Source organism: Drosophila persimilis, unplaced genomic scaffold (assembly GCF_003286085.1).
Source record: "Drosophila persimilis strain 14011-0111.01,24,50 unplaced genomic scaffold, DperRS2 tig00000804-arrow-arrow-pilon, whole genome shotgun sequence".
Classification (NCBI taxonomy): Eukaryota; Metazoa; Arthropoda; class Insecta; order Diptera; family Drosophilidae; genus Drosophila; species Drosophila persimilis.
Window position 1 is genome coordinate 2,104 of NW_020825356.1, and position 21,188 is coordinate 23,291.

Consider the following 21,188-nt stretch of genomic DNA (forward strand, 5'->3'; position numbering starts at 1 on the left):
TTGACGCGCTATATCGGCTACCGACGTATTTTCCCTGCCAGACTTCTTTTTTGCTGCTCCACGAACCGAAGACCGCAAATTCCATCTAGAGTTCAAGTGCAACGGAGCCCCCAAAGGCCGCGTCAATGCTCGGGCATTTCCCCTTCGAATTCCCATTGATAGTCGATATCCCGGGACAGCCTCTCTGCGGTGACTGTACTCCCGAGGGAGAGCCAAAGCGGAAGTGTCTCACGGATGTGATTCCCTAGTTATCTAGTAGTGCTGCCTTTTACATCTTAACTGTGAGAGCTATTACTTTTTTTTCTTTTGCTATTTATTCAATATTTTGTGGTGGCCTTAACTCAATTTACACGACTACTGAACCACAGGGCTTTAATCATTTTGTGCTCTATTTTTTTTAAATTTTTTAGTAGGTATTTTTTCAGTATATTTTCGTATTTATTTATTTTTTTTTTTTTTTGTACCAAGTTGCATAACCAATAAATTTGTAATTGTATTTTTTTGTAATATTTTTGCCCCTAAATTCCTTGTGAAATAAGTATTTTTCCAATATATTTTGGGAGTTTTTTGTACATTATTTTCCTCGTTAAATAAAATAATTAACAAATTTTCTTTACTCTCTTGTCATTGCAGGTAATTTCAATCAACCAATACGCCCTCAACTACTTTTGCACTCATTCGAAATTCGTAAGTTTTTTGGTTGTTTCCGTTCCCCCGAATCTCAATCAACGACAGACAACAAAACGACAACTTTTTTGTGGCCAGACACTCTGCTCCACTTACTTTTAAGGTAGAGAGCAACTAATGATGTTTGTCGCGACTCGCGACTCGCGACTGAAAGGCTGTGAGGCCTCCACGGGGCCCTATAATGATAACTACACACACACACACACACACACACACACACACACACACCCACATACACATATATGTATATGAATCGGTGGTTTGGGCTCCTCCTGGTTCTGTTTTCAGATTCAGAATCGGTTTGGTTTTTTTTTGTTAGTTTTCTGCCGCACATTTCATTCATTTGCGTTTCATTCATGTTGTCGTCGTCGTTGTCGTTGTCGTCGTGTGGCTGTGGCTGTTGCTGCTTGTCCTTTCCAGCCACCAGCCAGCAGCCAGCAGCCTCCTCTTAGCCTCGCATTCGCTTTATGCTCTCCTGCAACAAAATATGTCAAAACTTGTCTCGTCTGTCTGCCATTAGCAGCAGCCCAGCCACGACAGCAGAGGCGGCCAGCCCTTGGCAGACAGCAACGAAACACTGCGGAACGCCCACACAAAAGTAGGCGCAACAACGTCATCATGCTCATTACCCAACCACATGATGATCCTCTCATTGTCAGGCCGCCGAAGAACCTCAATTTGCAGACCCGTTTTTTGGGTTTAAAGATTTTTACACTTTTTTTTTCTTTTTTTGTATGTATTTTGTTCAAGGCTAAAAAGGTGGAGTACGAGCGGGAGCGGGTGGGAACGACGGGGGGGGAGAGCTTCACCTTAAATGTAATTTATGTGCCATTTCACAATAGAGGCGACGCCTGATCCTTGGGGGCACCAACCGTTGCACACGACTTGATTGCGGCTACTGTGCAGGCGAAAGAGGAGAGCCTTGCTTCATTCACAAAAAAAAAGAAGATTTTCCTCTCACCCCCCTCCCCAATCTCTCTCTCCCTCTCTCTTTCCCCCTCTCTGGCATTGAACGCCCCCATATTATATACGAGTGTCTCCTTCATTATATGCAAATTTCAATTATTTGCACAAATCAGACGCTCAAGATCTCTTCAGGCCTCAACGACGACGACAACGACAACGACGCATTATTATCAACCCCTTTGGCACTGCACACCCGCCGTTCGATCCACCGCCCCCGCTCCCGCTCCCGCCCCCGCTCCCACCCCCGACCCCGATCCGATCCCCAACAGAAGAAGCAGAAATATTGTTCAATTTCGAACATTTTTCTCTGTTCGGTCGCGCTTTATCGGAGCAAACAGGAAGAGGCCATAATATAATTTATTGTATTAATGCTTTCGGAGCAGCGTCCCGCATAACGCTTGCTGCCTGCCAGCATCGTCGTCATCATCATGGTGATCATCATCATCATCATCGTGATGGAACCATCATCGTCATCGTCAGAGTTTTGTCGTTCAATGGAGATCCACACATTTCATTGATACCCCTCGAACAACACCAACAACAAAAAACAAAAAAAAATGCCAAACTTTTTTCTTATATTACATTTTGTGTGCTGTGTTTTATTATTAATTTAAACATAAACATGGATTTCCTGTTTGCCCGTTTGTCGATATGCAAAACCCAGAACAAAACCCCGCGAGAGAGTGGAAATACATTCAGTATTCGGAGGCGGGCCGATCGTCGAAGCAGTTGATACTCTTGCAGATCCCTAGAGTTATTCGATGTACCATGAAATTCTACGTTTTTCACACTCTCTTTGGAAACATTTATCTCTAGCAAAACTAATACAACTTAGAGCGAGACTTGCAGCTTTTCTTGCAAATCAAAACACCCTCTCGCACGGAAAGGGTATACAGAAAACAAAATAAAACTTGCGCTTTGACTGATGCCTTGTGGGGATTTTTGTTCTGGTCTTTTGGCATACATAATTCTTTCGATCGAATTTCACATTTTTGTGTCTGGAGGAAATTTAATGAAGCGCTCTTTCTCTCTACTTCTTTTTTGTTGTTTGCGGATCATCAGGCAGAAGGCAGAAGGCAGAAGGCAGAGGCAGGCAGGCAATTCGCTCATTGAATGCGTGGGAGCATTCGATTTTGATTTGCTTTCGGTTTATGGCCATATGAAGGTCACAGTTTGTGGCCTGCGGCTCATCGACTGCTCAGTGCCTGAGGAGGCAGACGAGAGGCAGGAGGGACGGTGGACCGTTAAGCAGGGGCATTCCTTGAACCTGTCTGCACTGCTCCTCAGCGTTGTTGTCTAGGCAGATTGGATGGGCAAGTGCTATTTTTGATCGACATCGGAAGCTCCCCTCCTCTCCGCTCCACTCACAGAAAGGAACCAAAAACCGAAATTTTGCTGCCACTCCTCCCACAATATTCGCGCAACCTGCGCATGTTGTTGACATTGCGTTAAATGGGGGCGGGGTGGAGCAAGGGGCATCTCCCAGTGGCAACTGCAATTGACACAATTTTGCACACAAAGAGAGGGAGAGACAGAGAGGGAGTGGGGAGACAAGGCCGGCCGGCTGGCATTGACCAAACGCACAGCAAAGCACAGCACAGCACAGCACGTGGCCTGGTTTTTGGTTTCGACGCCAGCCCCCTTACCCCCTTACCACCAAACGGTCAACCCCATCGCTGTATTTGTATCTGGATCTGTATCTGTGTGTGCGTGTGCGTGTGCTTGTGTTTGTGTGCGACGAACAGTCACCACAGCATACACATGCAATTGATTTGTACTTTGGGGTCAGGCCCCCAACAACAGTGACAGCAGCAGCAGCAGCAGCAGCAACAAGCGAAAAGAGCAAAGAGCGAGGGTATCAACAGTTTGTCGAAGGCCCTCCACTCCCTGCCTCCTTTTGCCTCTGCAACATGAACAGCCGCAACGTTTGCACACACACACTCACGCACCGGGGGCAGCAGCAGGACACCCACCTACAGTCATAATGTGGCATGGCATCCCATCCTTTTTGCCAGTTTTTTGCCGCCTGTAAGTCTGTTGTTCTCCCCACAGGAAGAGGGAGAGGGCGGATCATGGAAAAAGAGGCTTTAAGATACGAAAGCTGTGGATCCCTCATTTTCTATCTGCAACTGGCTTAAATGTATCTCAAAGTTCAGGTCAAAAGGAAAGCATTTCGATGGCCTAAAAAGTGGTTCCTTCAAAGAGCACTTCAATTCGATTTGCACTGCCCTTCATTCCATTTCATTCTCATTCGATTTCTCCATCTTTCTCTACTCTTTTCTCCACTGTCCCCTCCACTCTACTGCCTCTGCTGCTCTGCTGCTCTGCTGTCTGCCGTTGTCAATTAGTGAAAATCGAATTAATATTGTAATACTTTAATGAAATAATGCATGCCATGCCAGACAGAGGGGCATGCCGCACGGGGCATGGCGCGTGGAGCGTCGAGTGCGAGTGCGAGTGCGAGTGGAGGCGACAGTTATTTATGCGCAAACGACAAGATGAATCTGAATATGCGAATGTCTCTTCTGTCTGTCTGCCACTCCGCCAAAAAGCCCAAAACAAAAAAAAAAAACAGAAACTAAAGTTTATAAAAATAAACGAAGAGGCATCCACAGACAGAGATAGCAGCGAGAGTGGTAGAGATTGAGAGGAGTGAAGTGTAGATATGTAAAGGGAAAGAGTTGAAGATGCAACATGCAGTGGGGGGGGGGGGGGGGGGCAACTGTGTGTTAGCCCTTTTTTGTGTGTTCCTGCAACATTGTCAATCGTTGGGGCGGTGACACCCTCTCGACTTGTGGCACGTTGTGGAATGCGTGTGTTCCGACAAGAATGGATATGAAATATGCTAATTGCGCGGAAAAGATAGATAGAAGGAATGTAGGTGTCATCAGATGTACTTATCGATGGAGGCAGTGCTGAATCGATAAATATTTATGGGAATGAAGTTCCTTGAGACAGATCTCTTCCGCCCGTTTTCTCTCTATGTACCTCTTTCTCTATTACTTTCTCCTCATCTCTCTGGCTGTCTGTGGCATTTATATAAATTATTGGCAAAAATGCATAACGGCTGAACAATTGAAAATGCAATCAAGTGTTGGCCAAAATGGGGCTGCTGCTGCTGCTGGTGCTGCCACAATAATTGTTGTTGTTGTTGTTGTTGTTGTTGCATCTCTTGCCAACGACGGCGGCAACATTTGCATGCCCCAACCAGCAACAACAACAACAGCAACAACGTTCCCAATTAATCAAGAAATTCTTAAATAATTATTTGCCTATTTTTATAGTCGTGGCAGCGACACAAGAGGCAAGAGATGGGCCAGAGAGACAGAGCGAGAGAGAGAGAGAGAGAGAGAGATAGATGCACCATATAGTGGGGCGGTGGAAGGGGGAGTCTATCAAATGTGGCAGTTGGGGGTAACAGAGAGAGAGAGAGAGAGAGAGAGAGAGAGAGAGCGAGAGCGAGAGATGGGGGGCTGCCACATTATAGACAGCCGTTGCGGCTGACTGTGTGACTGGCACGACGACATCGTCTGTTGGAGTGTAAATTTGTTGTTTGGGATACAAAGTATATAGTATTTTGATACACACATAAGTACACGTTTTAGATCTGCTCATATGTGTGTGCATCTGTGTCTGTTCATTTTTCTGATATTTTACATAGGGAGCAAAAAAAAAAAACCATGCACTTTTCGATTTTCATTTTCTGTGATTTGTGGTCTCTGCCTCTCTCTCGCTTGCTCTCCTTCTATCCCCCTCTATGCTCTGGTTCATTGTTGTTGCAAAAATAAGTTGCACAGCCACAGCCCCGTATACCCCCTCCCCCCTCTGTCTATAGCCACTCTCCCGATATGTGCCTCCGGGCATACAAACAAATTTCTATGAAGCATTGCAGTTAGATGAGCCGTTTAGTGACAGTCAAGTCGTTGGAACGGGGCACAGCGAGCGGGGAACAGTGCGAATCAGTGGCATGCATTTTTCTATATGCATATATATGTGTATCGAGTGGTGCCCTGTCCCCCTCGCTCTTGTGTGTGTCTTGAGTGCATTGCCATCGCCATTTGCGGGTCGACTAATAATAATAAATATTTTTACAGAAATTAATTAACAGCCACAGAAGCTGCAGCAACAATGGGCAACAAAGTGTTGAAAGAAGTCTCTGTCCATATATCGGGTCTATATATCTCTGTCCATATATGCATCTGTGTACATATGTTCGATCTGTGTGTGCTGAAAAGGGCACTCTCTTGCTGATATTCCTAGTATTTCAGCGGCAGAAAAGTGCTGTTGGTTGAACGAGAATGAAGCACGATGTGGAGGGAGTATCTGCTGGGTCTACGATCAGGAGTATCAGGAGGATCGTTTGGGATCTCGTACTGCCCCATTGGACCCCCAGCTACCACTGTTGGGCACACACAAAAATAAAGCCAGACTTTTCACGCCCTTCCTCTATGGCAAAAGGAAACTTCTTGCCTTTCAGCCTCTCTCTCTGTCTCTCTCTCCTGTGGCAATTACTCAAATTCAAATTAAGTGGCAGCACACACACACACACACACACACACACACACACACATATGCACCCAAGCATGCCCCAAGCCCCAAAAAGCGAATTCCACCTCCCAAACAACGAAATACCAAAATGCCGCAACTTGTCTCGTTTTGTAAATAACAAATCAGGCATTTATAAATGATGTGAGCATAAAATTTTCGGGGCACCCAACCCAACCCAATGCCACCCCGCAGAACTGCCTGCCTGCCACAGGACTCTCGATGCTTAAGCCAGGACTCTGGAGCACTTGAAACAAAGGCCAAGGCAAAGCGGGAAAGGCAAAGGCAATGGCAATGGCAACTCTTTGGCAGCTGACACGCGCTGCTGCTGTTGTTTTCCCAACAAAACTGTCTCTCAACCCAATCCCCAGTCCCCCACCCTCCGGCCAATCATGCCCCATCAGAGCCAAAGGACAACCAACGTCTCCGTCTACGTCTTCGTCTTCGTACTCGTCTTTCGGTCCTCGTTTGTGCCGCGCCGTCTTCATACGTCTCTAATAAGACATGATTGTAATTAATTAAATTAATTCGTTTCGGTTTTAATACACGAAATGTTTTTCGATTTTGCTAAAGGACTCCCCCCCACAAAGGGATGTGCCACAAAAGGATTGGGCAAATGAAAGCGAAGAAGAGATTTCTGATTTACGTTCTCAAATATTTGTTTGTCACACACTCTTCAATGGATGGATGGATGGATGGCTGGATGGGTGGATGGGTGGATGGATGGCAGGCAGGTGAGGGTCTGGGGAGGCGGTCCTGCTATCTATCACTCGAACAGAACATCCACCCACTCTGCCACCCCCCCCATGCCGAGTGGTACCCTTGGCAAACTATAAAATGTTGTCGATTTTGATTAGGCAAACTTGACAGGCAACTTTCTAGGGCTGGAGGCTGGTGACTGGTGACTGGGCGGACGGGTGAGGGAGCTGGGCTGGCTCTACGATGGCTTTTCATTAAAAATGCCAACTGAGTTTTCAGTGTCTTCAGGGGTTGCTCTGGCATGCTTCCAGCCCAGGATCCAGGAACTGGGTCCTTGGTGTTGCCTTGGTTTTTGATTGCAGAAGGAGCGGCAGCGGGAGCGAGAGCAGGAGTGAAGCTATGGCGCTATGGTGGAACTGGGGAGCATAATGAATTGACATTGATTGGAAATTTTGATTGAAAAAGGGTCGCTGACGAAAACTTGTGTTTAATAAATTGCTACAATTTTCGGTTTAATTAAGAGATTTCTCGATAGAGAAGCCGAAAAAGAGAGATAGATCCGTTTTTGGGGCGGAACAATATTGATTCAAACATTAATTCGTTCATTTATATTAATGCTTTGGTCTGATTAAAATGGATAAAGGACAACAGACAGACAGCTCCTAGAAAGGCAGCTAATTTTCATATATTTTAATGAGGCTTTTCATGGCACAACTGTACCTTGTTTTCCCTTTTCTTTTGGCATGGGCGAAACTGAAGAATCATTAATTTCGTTTAGATTTTAAAATGTCAAAATTTATGTAGCACACACACACACACACAACCCTTATGTGGCTGCACCCCCCACCCGCTCCCTTCCCCTTTGTGGCCCGCATAAAAATGTCAAAAAATACAAAAGAAGGAAACCTTTTTAGGGGCAGGGACTGGGGCTGGACCTCTTCTAATCATTATTTGTATGGCCTGACCGCCATACACATCCTCCCTTTTTTTGGGGCTAGAGACCCACATATATGAGTTATATTTATTTGTATTTGTCTGGGGCATGCCACATGCCCCACTCCCTCCCTCCCCCGCTGATATCCTAGTGCTATTTGGTCAGTGTAATGCTTAATTATTTACTTAACAACAACACAAAAAAAAAGGGAAAGAAAACACACAGGAAAAATGCCAGCAGCCGAAAAAGGCCTACGAAACAAAGTGACCAAAAAATAAGGGTGGAGGGGTGAGGGGCCGAAGGGTAGACAGAACAATGGATAAACACACACACCCACACACACACACACACACACACACACAGACCATCATCATCATCCTCCAACAACAGAAAAAAGGGTCATCCACATGTGAATGTGCGTTCATTTTTGATGTACGATTCGTTCTGGGCGGAGTGGGGTGGGAGGGGGGGAAAAGGTATGCATACGTTATGTAATAATAAGGATAAGCCAAAAAATTATTATTACTTTTGGTCACTCATTGAGGGAGGGGCATGGAGCATGCGGCATGCGGCATGGCGTTACTGAAAGAACAACAGGATTCCAAAAAAAAAAAAAGGGTTGACCAGAACCAGAGCAAAAACATTATGGCAAATGGCATACGAGCATTGTTAATGATGGAAATGGGGAAATCAGAGCTTACAAATACAATGTTTCGTAATCGATGACGAAATCGATGATGAAGTAGAGTATTAAAGGATCTTCAAGGATCACTATCATATATTTTGTATAGTTTTCTGCACTGATCCCTTGCTGCCTTTAAAGACACACTGTGCTTTCCCTTAAAGATCCTGCAGGATCTATTTGTCAGCTTAATTGGTGCCTCAAGTGGCAAGCCTCCCTTGGGGCAGCGCACTATGGTCCGAACGACCACTTTTGTTGGCCAAAACCTAATTTTTCAAAGTCAAAACTGAAACCTGGTTTTGATCGCTCTGCATTAGAAAAAGATCGACCATTAAATCTGCGTACCAGAAATTTCCATAGATGGCGCCACATTCGCAAAATCAGCTGTGCAACCCAACTGTTTTTATAGTAAAGCACGTGAAGGGAAAAAGTGGCAAATTAATAACCACTTTAGATATCTCAAAAATTGAAAAACGCCAAGACGTGATTAAATTTTTTTGATGAATCTTAATCTGTCGGGTTCTTACTACGTGTTTTGAGTTTTTAACTGTCTCTAGTAGTTCTGATGTCTTCGTAATTGAAGGTTAAAGTGAGGCCTTCAACATGTGCCAACTTGTAATGAAAACTAATTTTTGAAAAGGTGTACAAAGTGAGTCCTACCTAGTCCCACCCTGAAACCTTTTCTGTGTCGTAGATTAATAAATTCTTTTTGAAATGTATATAGTTAGAAATGCCACTTTTTACCACAATTCTTGGAATTTGCATTAATAGAGCATAACCTCAAATTCGAAAATGCAGATTTGTTTGCCGAATGGAATTCAGAGAAGGGTAAAATTATCAATTATTTGAAAACGGATCTTAAGGCGACATATCATATGAAATTAATAAAGCTTTTGAAGATACCAGCAAGAAAATTTGTTACCGTTTGGCAACATACCGGGACAAATGCCGGTAAAATTCAAAGATGTTTGAACGAAAATATGTGGATTGGCCACAAGCCTTTGTTATAATACATTTATATTTATGTCCAAATATGCTAACTAAGTTCGTAAGGCTGTACAGGACCCAGTCGGAAAGCCGGCACATATCTCACTTAACGAGGCGTTAACCTTGCTTCTAGACAAGGATTTCGGCAATAATTTACGGAAACCTTTAAACGATTTTATTTTTATTAAAATCAAAATTTGTTTTAGTCGTGCAACGCCGTTTTCTGAAATAAAATATGCTTAATACTTTTTTTCACTATAACTAAAAATTTAAATATGCATTATTAAAAAAAGGGGCGGTGCCACACCCATTTAAATCCATTTCTTATTGATTATATGTATCCAATACAAAAAACTAAATGAAAAAATCTTGTTCCGTTCGGGAGTTATTAATTTTGGCCAACAAAAGTGGTCGTTCGGACCATAGTGCAGCGGTCTGTCTGTCTGTCGTGACTGTCGAAAACTTTTGACAGGGCTCGAAGCGGCGTTGGCCCCATGCCACCAATGCCTCTAGCAATTAGAAATCGTCTAATTTGATGCGCGAACACACACACATATGGAATGTGTAGCTGTTTGTTTTTTTGGAGCGGCGCAACAAAAAAGGGGAGCACACACACGCACACAAAAAGCCAGAGACAGACACGAATTTTTCTTTGACACTTTTACAGTATATCCCCCAGAAGCCGTTGCCTTTGCCTTTGCCTGCCCCTTACTCTTACCCTTTCCCTCTTGCCTGTCATATGACGCATTAAAAATCGAAGCCAACCCCCCCACCGCCCCCTTTTGCCCTCTCCCCCACCAGTTGGCTCTTTCTCTGTCTGTCTCCAGGGGAGGGGTTTTGTGTCATCTTCTTTTGCCTCTCGTGTGCTTTTGGCGCACGCATTAATCCTTTTTTCCAGCATCTTTTCCCCACACCCGACGTACGCGCACACCCATATGTGTACATATGTATATGTATGGGAGGCACGCGTGTATATAATCCTTTTTTACAGCCCCCCCCCCCCCCCCCTCTCATCCCCTCATTCATTTCTCATTCGACGCTTCATCTTCGTCAGCAGCTTCTCGCATATCAAAGCTAATTTATATTTTGTATAGCATACATTTGGGCGTGCACGCAGTTTTCTGTTACACACGCCCACACACGTCCCCCCCCCGCCCCCAGCCCCGCGCACACACACACCCCCTCGCTATTACACTCTAAAATCCCCTCTCTTACCCCCTTTCTATCACACTCTTAGATCCCCATCTCTTATCCCCCCTCCCCCACCATCTTTCTATCACACACCCAGTCGCTCTTTTGTTTCACTGCCTGATTTTTGATAAGTAAATAGAAAATTTTATAAAATTTACATACACATGTGTGTGTGTGTGAGTGGGAGAGTATTTGTACGGGGGGGAGGTGGAGGACGGGGGAGCTGCTTGTGTTTCTGTGTGCGGGGTTGAAAAAAAAGAAACAGAATTTTAAATTAGAAAATATTAGTTAGCCAGAGCCAAAAAAAAAAACAACACACACACACAGAGAAAGAACAGAGAAGCAACAAAAAATGGAGAGGGAGATAGGGAAAGAGCGAACGGTTCACAGTTGAATGTACAGTTATGTATTTGCGTGTGTGTCTGTCTGTCAGGATGCCTGTGTGTCCTGTGGCCATCCCCATCACCCCCGCACTCCTTCCCTTGCACTCAACTGTACTTTGACTTTATCTTGTGCTGCCTCCACCTCCTCCTGCTGCCCTCCTTCCTGCCTGGCTGCCTTTCTCCAGCTGCTTCTTATTTTGCTTTGCTACAGCAGACTCCAGCCCCTGTGTGTGTGTGTGTGTGTGTGTGTGTGTGTGCCTCTTGCCTCTTCTTCCAGCAGCATCAATACATCATTTTTGTTTCGTCTTTTCTCTGGCCTCTCCCCCTCTCTGTGTTGATTTTCATGCCACTCTTTTCACTCTTTTTTACTGCTTTTTTGTTGCAGTTTTTTTTTTTGTTTTTGTTTTGGGGAAGGGCTCTGTGTGTATTTTGGGTATTTTTTGTTTAATATTTAAATAAATAATTAGCAAAAAGGGATATATACATATATACATATATAAATGTGTGTGTGTGTGTGTGTATATTCGTTTGTGTGCATAAGCATGTGTGCGTTTGTGTGTGGGGGGCCTGCCCCCAGTCCCTCTTCTCTGTGTGTGTGTGTGTGTGTGTGTGCGTTGCTAATGATGTTTGAAATTGTAAAGCAAATGCAAAGGCATGCCCCGAATCCAAGGAATAATACTGGGGGCAGACATGGGGCAGGAAGCGCACTTTCGACGAAGGATTCGTATTTAGTGGGGAAGAAGCAGCAGCTGCAGGAGGTACAGTAATTAATGGATAACAGTTGAGCAGCTTACCAGTAAATATGCAACGTGGGGGAGGGGATTATTAATCAAGTGCTGTTATGGGGTTTTTTAAAGAGGTTCTGGAGGGTACATCCCAAAGTGCATATGCTCTGGGCTCTGTGCTCCTGTGCTTCTCCAGACAAAATCCGATGGAAAACGAGTAGAAAACGAAAGAAATCAGTCTGGTAATCAGTTTTGATGATTTATCGATGCAGAACCGATAACAAAAACAGGAAACATGCGTAGATACATGATAAATAAGAATGATCGATAGTTATACGTGAATTCAATAACAGATAGACGCCATAATTATCGATAGATATATCGATAGATAAAGAAGAAATAGTGCTTGATAGATATAGCTGAAAGGAAATGAAGGATAGATAAATGATATTTATCCATAATAATCGCTAATTACCTCCAAAACAATCGATAAATGATCGAAGTACGAAGTAAAACAGCGATCGCTCCCTTCCATGCTCTTCTTTCATTCTGTTTGAATCTGTTCCCTCTCTCTACTCCCATCTTATGGCTGTGCTCTCGCTCTTTGTATCCATTCCTTCTCCACGGTCTCTCTCTTCTTCCAGCTGTCATTTGCCTATCATGTGTATCCTTCACAAACATAAAGATATATATCCTCTTTCTTCTTGCATTTGTTGTTGCTGTCAGGGGCATAAGCTCTCCTGCCACACACACACACACACACACAGCCCTCCATCCTGCTGCTTAAACGGTATGCTATGCCATGGCTTTGTCTCTGCGCCTAATGTCAGGCTACAGATTTTTCTCTTACACACGCACACAGATGGCCATATTGAAACCCCTTCTGCCACCCCCAACACTTCACTTTTCTCCTCCTGCCTTTATTCGCATATTCTGTGCTCTTCTTGCTTATCTGTTTTTTCTTTCTCGGCATTTTTCTTACTCTTTTGGGGCCGCCGCTTTAATGTGTGTGTAATTGTGAAAATGCTTCCTCCGTTCTCCTTCGGATTGGGGCCAAACCAACCCCTCCCTGCCATGTCCCATTATGTCATGTCATGCAGGCGTTCAAGTGGCAGGGGCCAGGGGACAGGGGCCAGGGGCCAGGGGAAGCCCCCCACACTGGGCTTCAAAGGGAGAAAGCCCAACCACCTCCCAGATCGAACACACAACCCCTGGCTGCATCAACATCATTTGTTGCAGCATTGATTTGCTTTGATTTATTGTCCAAAAACCGCACAATGCGCTGCAATCGCCTTTGCCGTCGTTACCCCTTCGAATGTTGCCGCAGCACGGGAAAAAAAACAAACTGAAAAAGGGGTTGTCCCTGCGGCAACAAGAAGGCTCGCTGGGGCACTCGAGAGCTTAAGCTGAAGCACACAATTCATAACATTGCCTTCGTACTAATTACAAAAAGTGCTCTACCCCCTGAAGTCCTGACAGCTGCTGCTGGAAGCTGAAGCTCCTGGACTCCTGGAGTCCTGGAGTCCTGGAATCGCCCCTGAGCTCTTGCGCGCGCGAGTCTTGAGGCAGCCACGTACACACGACAGAAAACTCACTTCAGACAAACAGCTTGAGACAATGCCGCATGCTGCAACTCCACATGTGGAAAGGGGCAGCGGCAGCAGCGCAAGAGTTGACATGTGCCAAGCACACGACAAACAGCTCGACGACAGGAACAAAAAAAATAAATAAAAAAATAAAAAAACAACAGCAACAGTAACAGCAACAAAACTGGAGGCTCCCGCCAGAGCCAATAGTTGATACAGTTCCCATCGAAAGATCTCTGGCATTTGAACTCTTGCTGCCAGTTAAAGTAATGCCAAATGGCGGTTGGCTCTTGGCTGCTGGCTACTGGCGCTGGGATGGGGTCCCAACATTTCACTTAACATTTTTTGGGTTTGTGCGCGCGAGAGATTTGCGTGTGTGTGTGTGCTGCTCCTTTGAAGTGGCAACCAGGCCAAAAAATATTAAATGAAACCCAACAAAAAATGTTCCAGGAGTGGACGCTAAAAGGGTGCTCAATACGGGGAAAAGCCTTTTCTGCCATAAGCTGACCACACATACGAGGCATGGGCCATGGGGCACGAGAGCCATTGAAGTGGGCCCCAAAAAAAAAACCAAAAAAAAAAAGGGAACGCTTCGGTTCGGTTTGGTTCGGTTTTGGCCAAAGCCACCCGCATTTTAGTTAATTAACTCATTTGGTTGGCGTACTGGCTGCTAAGCCGTACAGCAGTGGCAGGACCAACGGACCTCTCGAATTTGGGGCACACAAAAGAGCCAGCTCCTGCCTCTTGCTGCAAACCTTTCACCAAAGTTTCCATTAATTGATTTGAAAAAAAAAAAGCAAGAAAGACGAGTGGCTCCCAGACAGGAGAGCGAACTATTTTCCAAGAGCAGGAATGTCCAGAACAAGTGTCGGCATTCCCACGGGGATTGCAGTTCAGTGGGGCCCAGAACAGGGCAGGGGCGACCCGCAGTTTGAGAGTCGTCGTGTCGCCGCCCCACGCAGTTGGACAGCCATTGATCGATTCCTCTACGGGCAAAAAGTCAACCCAAAAGAAATGTGGAAAAGTATCCTTCGCTTCGTCGTAGTCATCATCAGCCATTATGAAAACAATTTTCAAGCTTAAGCAGCTCATGGAATGGCAACAAACAAGCCCAGAAGTCCTCCAACCACCGGGAAGGAACCCCAGACCCAGGACCAGGCCCAGACCCAGACCCAGGCCCTTGGTGTCCTGTCTCTTCCCTGTCTGTTGCTTGTTGTCTGGGCTCTCGAACGTCTGGCATTTGAAAGGACACGAAACTGCAGCAGCTTCCATGGGAGAGGCAACCGCTTGTGTCTGTTGTTTGTACTTAAGAGCTTTTAAATATCATAAATATATATCTGCACTCCACAGAACCACTCCACTCCTTACGGGCCCACCACAACCGTAATGATGATGACGATGACAAATACATGCCTGGAGGGGCATAAGAAAAATGATTTGCTTTTCCCAGGGATATTGTCATCAAGCGACAGCACAAAATATCCCTCACCGCGCCACAAATGCTTCGATTGTTTAGGAAAGCGATGGGCAGGACTTTTAGTAAATATGGAGGGAAAACAAATGTGTACACGACATGTATGTTGTTTATTGTACTATTCTTGGCGATTCTCGTATGCAGAAATCGCTTTGTGCCCCAGTCATGCCCACGACATGTATGCAGCATTCGCTTTTTTGTCTCGACCATCAATGTTCCGCATGTGTCATGTGGGAGGAGCGAGGGGGAAATTGAAAGAAGGGACGCTTCTTTCTTCACTTATAGATTAAAAGCAGTCAAGACTCGGCATTAGATATACATATTTTCCAACTTGAACTGCAAAACTATTTGATTTCAGGGAATGGGAATGACTATCCTTATAGCTCCGAAAAGAGTGGGGTCCTTTCACCCTTTGCTATGTAACGACTTCCTGCTTAACTTCTTCATCGATATGGAATAGAAACTTGTGGCCAAAGAACGGCTGTGGCAGTGGCAGTGGCAGTGCCAGAGTGGCAAGAGTTGCAAGAGGCGGCAGCATTTTGGGGGGGCCATCGACTAATTTCCAAAGTTCTTTATTGCCTGCAACGCCCTGTTAGACCCCAAAAACTGTCATCCCCCCGCTCGCCCTTCCTCTCTCGCACTCTCTGTTGGTTTGTTTTTTGTTAGCTTCCGGTATTTATACAAATAAAATTGCACAGAACCCCAACCCAAGCCGCATTCGAATGTGGGGATACCCCAACAGCAACAACAAGTACAAATCAACATGAAAATCGAAGCCAAAGAGCCGAAAAGTCATTGCCATTTGTGGGGCTTAGATTCTGGCTTTGGGCTCTGCCCTGGAGGAAGCCTTAAAACTTGTGGGGACGGCCGGAGGGTCCTGGAATCCCAGACTAATTTGCCAAAAAAGTTTACACCGCATATTTTTGTAACCTTCATTTCCCCCGCCCTTCTTTTCTGTGCTTGTTGGTTTTTTTTTGGTTTGTTTTAATTTTCGATTCCTTCTCCGTGTATCCTTGATGGCGAAGGACTTCTCCTTCCCCCTAGAATCCTCGATGCCTACGGTGCCTCCTCGTGGCGCATTGAAGGTCAGGACATCCCCCGTCCAATGTTCAAGTTTCAAGGCTTATCGATACGAAACGATAAACTATAAATTTGTTGCTTCTCTTGGCTACTGGAGCTCCTGCGACGGTTTCTTCTTCCTTGTCCCATTCCTGGAGCTGCTGTTTCTGTTCCTTCTCCTCTTCCTAGTCCTGTTTGTGGAGCTCCTTCTCCTTGTTTTTTTGGGTTGCTAATGCAGACGGCATTACCCCTGGAATGTTTTTTAAGCCTTCCTTCCGTCTGAGTCCTTGGACTGTGTGTGTGTGTGAGTGTGTGTGTGTGTATGTGGGTGTGTTTGGTGTAATGTTGGAGTGTCCATTGGTGGGTGTTTTGGCCGCTTTTTGGGGCTTGCAACAAAAGTTTTTGCAACGTATTAATTTGGCTAAATTTAACCCGTAATGACTTTAAAAGTAAAATTAATGAGGGTCGATAGTTGTACGGTGTAACTTTTTCGCCTACGTTCGTGCAACAACATATGTGTGGCAGCTCCATAACTAATCTCCGCATCCCCCCTCTTCCACCCTCTCTGTTCCTTGCAGCGCGCTACCCTTGCCGAGAAGGAAGTGAACACACTCAAGGAGCAACTGTCCACCAGCAACACGGATCCCGCCAGCGGCAACATCCACAGCGACAGCGACAACCACAGCCACAACACAGGCGGAGCGTCCGCCGCAGGAGCAGCAGAAGGGGAAGCAGGAGCTCAGGAGATCGAGGATTCGGATCTGGAACTGGCCAGCGGAGGCGGAGGATCTGGATCTGGCCATCAGCTGAATAGCTCCATTGTTGCAGCGGCCATCACGCTGCAGCAGAACGGCGGCAATCTGCTGGCCAACACCAATACGCCGTCGCCCTCGCCGCCGTTGCTCAGCGCCGAGCAGCAGCAACAGTTGCAGAGCAGCCTGCAGCAGAACGGTGGTGGTGTCGGCGGCGCCTGCCTCAATCCGAAGCTCTTCTTCAATCACGCCCAGCAAATGATGATGGAGGCGGCGGCAGCTGCCGCAGCAGCAGCAGCGGCGGCGGCTGTCCAACAGCAGCAGCATCAGCACTCGCCCCTGCATTCCCCAGCTGCGGAGGCAGCAGCCGCAGCGGCGGCTGTGGGGCCCACAGATCATCAAACAGTAGCCGAGGCCACTGCAACCACCACCCACACAGCCACCACCACCAGCAGCAGCAACACCACCAACAGCAGCGGCAGTGGCAGCAGGAGCCGTGGCAGCCATCACCACAACGAGGACGAGGAGCAGGACGACGATGATGATGAGGACGATGAGGAGGAGAACGCCTCCATGCAGTCGAATGCAGCGCATTTGGACGACGATGACGATGACATGGAGCTGGAGCCCCATCAGTCCCTGGAGGCCATCGAGTCTGCGGCAAGAACTGAGCCACACCAACAGCAGCAGCAGCGGCTGAGGCATCTGGCCGGCGATGCAGGTGATCTGGAGGAGGCGTCTGCTGTGGCGGCTGTTGCGGCTGCCACCGATCCAGATCCAGATGATGAGGAAGCTAGTTTAAATGTTAGCAATAATCACAATACCGATAGCAATAATAGTTGTAGTCGAAAGAACAAAAACAGCAGCAGCAACAACAGCGTCGGCACAGGTGTGGCACTGCGTGATAGCAATGATGATATGGATGATCCACATGTGGCAACATCGGTTCATAGTGCCGAGGATGATGACTGCGCCAATAACAATACCAATACCAGCAACAACAACAACAACAACAACAATGGGGGAAGCAGCAACAACAACACCAACGAGAAGCGCAAGAAGCGTAACAACAACACAAACAGCAACAGCAACAATCAGCCCGCTGTACAACTTGCTGCCAAAGACAAAGAGGTAAGTGGTAGTCCCCCCACCCCCCCTTTTCCAACGCATTTACGATAAGTTGTCAGTCCCGTTTTTATGTTTTCGGCAAGTTGTCAGTCCTCTGGCTTCTTGTCATCTCTGGGTTAAGAAATGTATTGGCAAGCCGATGCCTCGTTACGCGCGAGATCCCTAGCAGCAGTGCACAGCGACCGAGGGGTGCTGCTGCATGACGCGCGACCCGTTTATTGCAGGAAAAAATTGTTCGGTTGTTGATGCTCAGAGGCTGTGCCTCGCATATCGAAATATACTCACGAGATGGAGTCCAAAAAGTGGAATGTTCCAGTTTTACTGTTCCAAATGTCGTAGATGTTTAGTTTAAAGTGCCCATAAGCGAAAAGATGAATTGATTTCAAAGGAAATGACCGATTCGGGATGGAATTTCATCCTCTGGATCATCTTTGGGATCAATATACACATTGGATCCTTTTTGACCTCCAGCCACAATCCTTCCCTTGGCAGGACTCTCCTCGCAGAGCAACTTTAAGTGACTTTTTAATTTAATAAACTAGAGGTCCGTCTGCCCCATGCAACCACCCCCCTCCTTCATCGTCATCAGCATCGTACCGCTCCTCCTCCTGCAGACAATTACCCAGCGCAATGAAATGTAAAACCGTTAAGATTAGACAAACGCTGCCGCCCACAGCTGGGAAATTCCTGGAGGGGAAAAGGATGCAAAAAGAACGGGGGGAAACGAAGGGAGAGAAATTCCAACCGCAGACGACGACGCACGACTGACCCTCTCTCCTGCCCATCTCGCTCCCCCCCCCAAGCCCACCAACCCCCTGACCGACAAACACGCACAATTGAGAAAACACTTGCACAAATAAGCAAACACCCCCTTCAGGGAAACCGACCGCCCCTCCCACTCCCCTTTGGCAGAACACTTTTCTTGTAATTTTCTAGCCAAACAGTAAAAATGTTGCCCCCAAAAACAGAAACAGAGAAACAGAAACCGAAACTGAAACCCAAACACAAAAAAAAAGAAGGAAAAAAAAAACAAAATACAAGGCAAACAAATGAGCGACAGGGAAACAGGGAGAGAGAGAGGAAAGTAACGGGACTTTTGACTTCTTCTTTACACGCCCAAGAACAAGAAGAGCCGAGCAGAGAAAGAGAAAGAGAAAGAGAAGAGAGTAGGAAAAGGAAGGACAAACAAAAAAAAACAAGGGGAAAATACTGGCAGTCCGTGTGGATCTGGGAGTCAAAAACCAACACAAAAAACACCAACAAAAAAAAGCTAAAACGAAACTTTTTCACAGGATTTAAGAGAAGGACGTGCCGGATAGGGGTAGAGAGTGAAGAGCATAGGATAGGACATGGACAAGGACGAAGGACGAAGGACCAGGGACAATGTAGGGAGTGGGTTGGGTGTAAAGTGATATCATTAAAATATTGACAAGACAATTTTTACGCCTACAAATTTGTTGAATGCCTTTGTTTACACTGATGAAAAGAGAGGCAGCAGAAGGACAGACAGAAAACGAGTGCAACAGACAGAGGGGAGAGAGTGCTAGATGGAGTCCCCCAAGGGAGGCCATTGGAATGGCTGTTGGCTGCACAAGGAAGTCCCCTTCCATCAGCGGACATCTCTGTACTTCTGCCATGCAACCCTGGACATGGGATGCTACTCTGGAAATACCATGCAATCCTGAACACTCCCTGATGATCCTTTCGCTGCATTTTTTAACTTAAACCAAGACACCAAGATGAAGGCCCTCGAAAGCTCTCCTTCTCCGGATATGCAGCCCATCCCTTTGCTGATCTCCAACCCTTAGCCAGGGCCCCAACCGGTTTTCCTTCTAATTTCTCTAATGCAAAACGTGTGGCACCGCGTCTCCGCGCGGTGTGCACTTGCCACACCGCATTGAATGATTGCTTATCGCCTTGAAAGAGCACATCCACAACCCCATTCCCATCCTCATTCCGTGCTGCACCCTTGAAGGAGAGCTGCGACTTGAAGTGTTTTGTGTGGCTTTTTGTGTGGATTTGAAGGAGGATTTGGGGTAGCGCTGAAGGAGGATGCATTTCAGCATCAATCATTATCATTTGCCATTAAGTGCAGCAGCGGCAGAGGCTGCAGCAGCAGCTTCCATTAGCAACCCCTAGGTGTTGCTGCAACAGAAATTAGAAGAAAAATAAGAAGCCCAAAGTCGAGTCTAAAGCCTCCAAAGAAGATGTGCAGCAGCAGCAGCAGCAGAGCATTTCTTTAATGTTTTATCACTTCACTTGGCCAGACACCCAACCCTGCCCGAGCCCACTCGTGACGCGGCTTTTGCTTTTAGCCTGCGTTTTGTTTGTGTTTTATGCGCGTTTTCTTATTTGAAATCCATTAAAAGCTATTTTTGCCGCTCCGTCGCTGGCTCCTGCTGTCTGCCAGCCTGCTGGTGGGCCCAAGCTCATTAGTTTGATTACTGGCGCCCCGAACCCAACCCCTGCGAGTGGCACTGCCAGTGCCACCTCTGGCATCCATCCCCTAGTCCCAGTCCCAGTGCCAGTACCAGTGCCAGTGCCAGTGCCAGTGCCAGTGCCAGTCCTAGTCCTAGTCCTAGGTCCAATCCCCCAAACCACAGTCGCAGCATCCAGCATTCACTCCCTCATTCACATGCAAGCTGTGATAAATGCACTCGCCTGACAACTAAATCACTTATGTGAGTGCATCAGAGAGTGTGTCCATGAGTGTCGTCTGTCTATAAGCAACAGATTCGGATTCAGATTTATCTGTTACACATGTTCATAAATATGCGACAATATTTTCTGTGTCCTCGAGCGTCCAAAAAAGATGATCGACAGGAATGAGAAGCGGAGCGGCGGCGGCAGAGCGGTGCAGTGCGGCTGCCACAGAAATTATGTTAAATGGAATTGCAACAGTTGTTTGTTGTTAGAGTCACGAGAGTGCCACACCGCCACACCCTTCCCCCCGTCCCGCACGCCTCGCTCTCTGTCTCTGTCTCTCTCTTGGGGATCCCATCTGGCCGGATCCGCCGTCTGCAGTCTACGCCGTAGACGGGGATCTCTGGCATCTCGTTGTGGCTTCTGGTTCTCCCGTTTGTTTTGGCTATGAGGCATGTGTTTATTTTTTCGCAGAAGTGCATTTTTATAGACAAAGTGCTCGCCTCCATTTGGCCAGGGCTAAAATTAAGCATCGCAAAAACATACAATGCACAAACAAAATTAAACGCTTAAAAAAGCAGAACAACAAATTAGCAAAATACGAGTGGCTAAACTTCCGCTTCGATTTGTGCGCTAATACATATATTATGCTCGTATCTGGACTTGGTCTCCCAAAATTTCCCCCAATGGCACGTTCGTGGGCCAAAAAAATGATTGTTTTTATCACGCGGCAAACAAAAAACAAAC

The 21,188-nt window shown here is 46.4% G+C and overlaps 1 protein-coding gene across 1 annotated transcript in view; it reads left to right on the forward strand.

Annotated features, from left to right (window-relative positions):
- Positions 1-633: 633 nt before the first annotated feature.
- The window catches only part of LOC6597479 (homeobox protein cut), a gene marked incomplete at its 5' end in the record, with an annotated part of 49,377 nt that continues 28,822 nt past the window's right edge, over positions 634-21,188 (forward strand). The window contains 2 exons of the mRNA XM_026993112.1: positions 634-687; positions 16,497-17,801. Of these exons, the coding sequence (XP_026848913.1) occupies positions 634-687; positions 16,497-17,801 (1,359 nt within the window). The remainder of the gene's footprint in view (positions 688-16,496; positions 17,802-21,188) is intronic.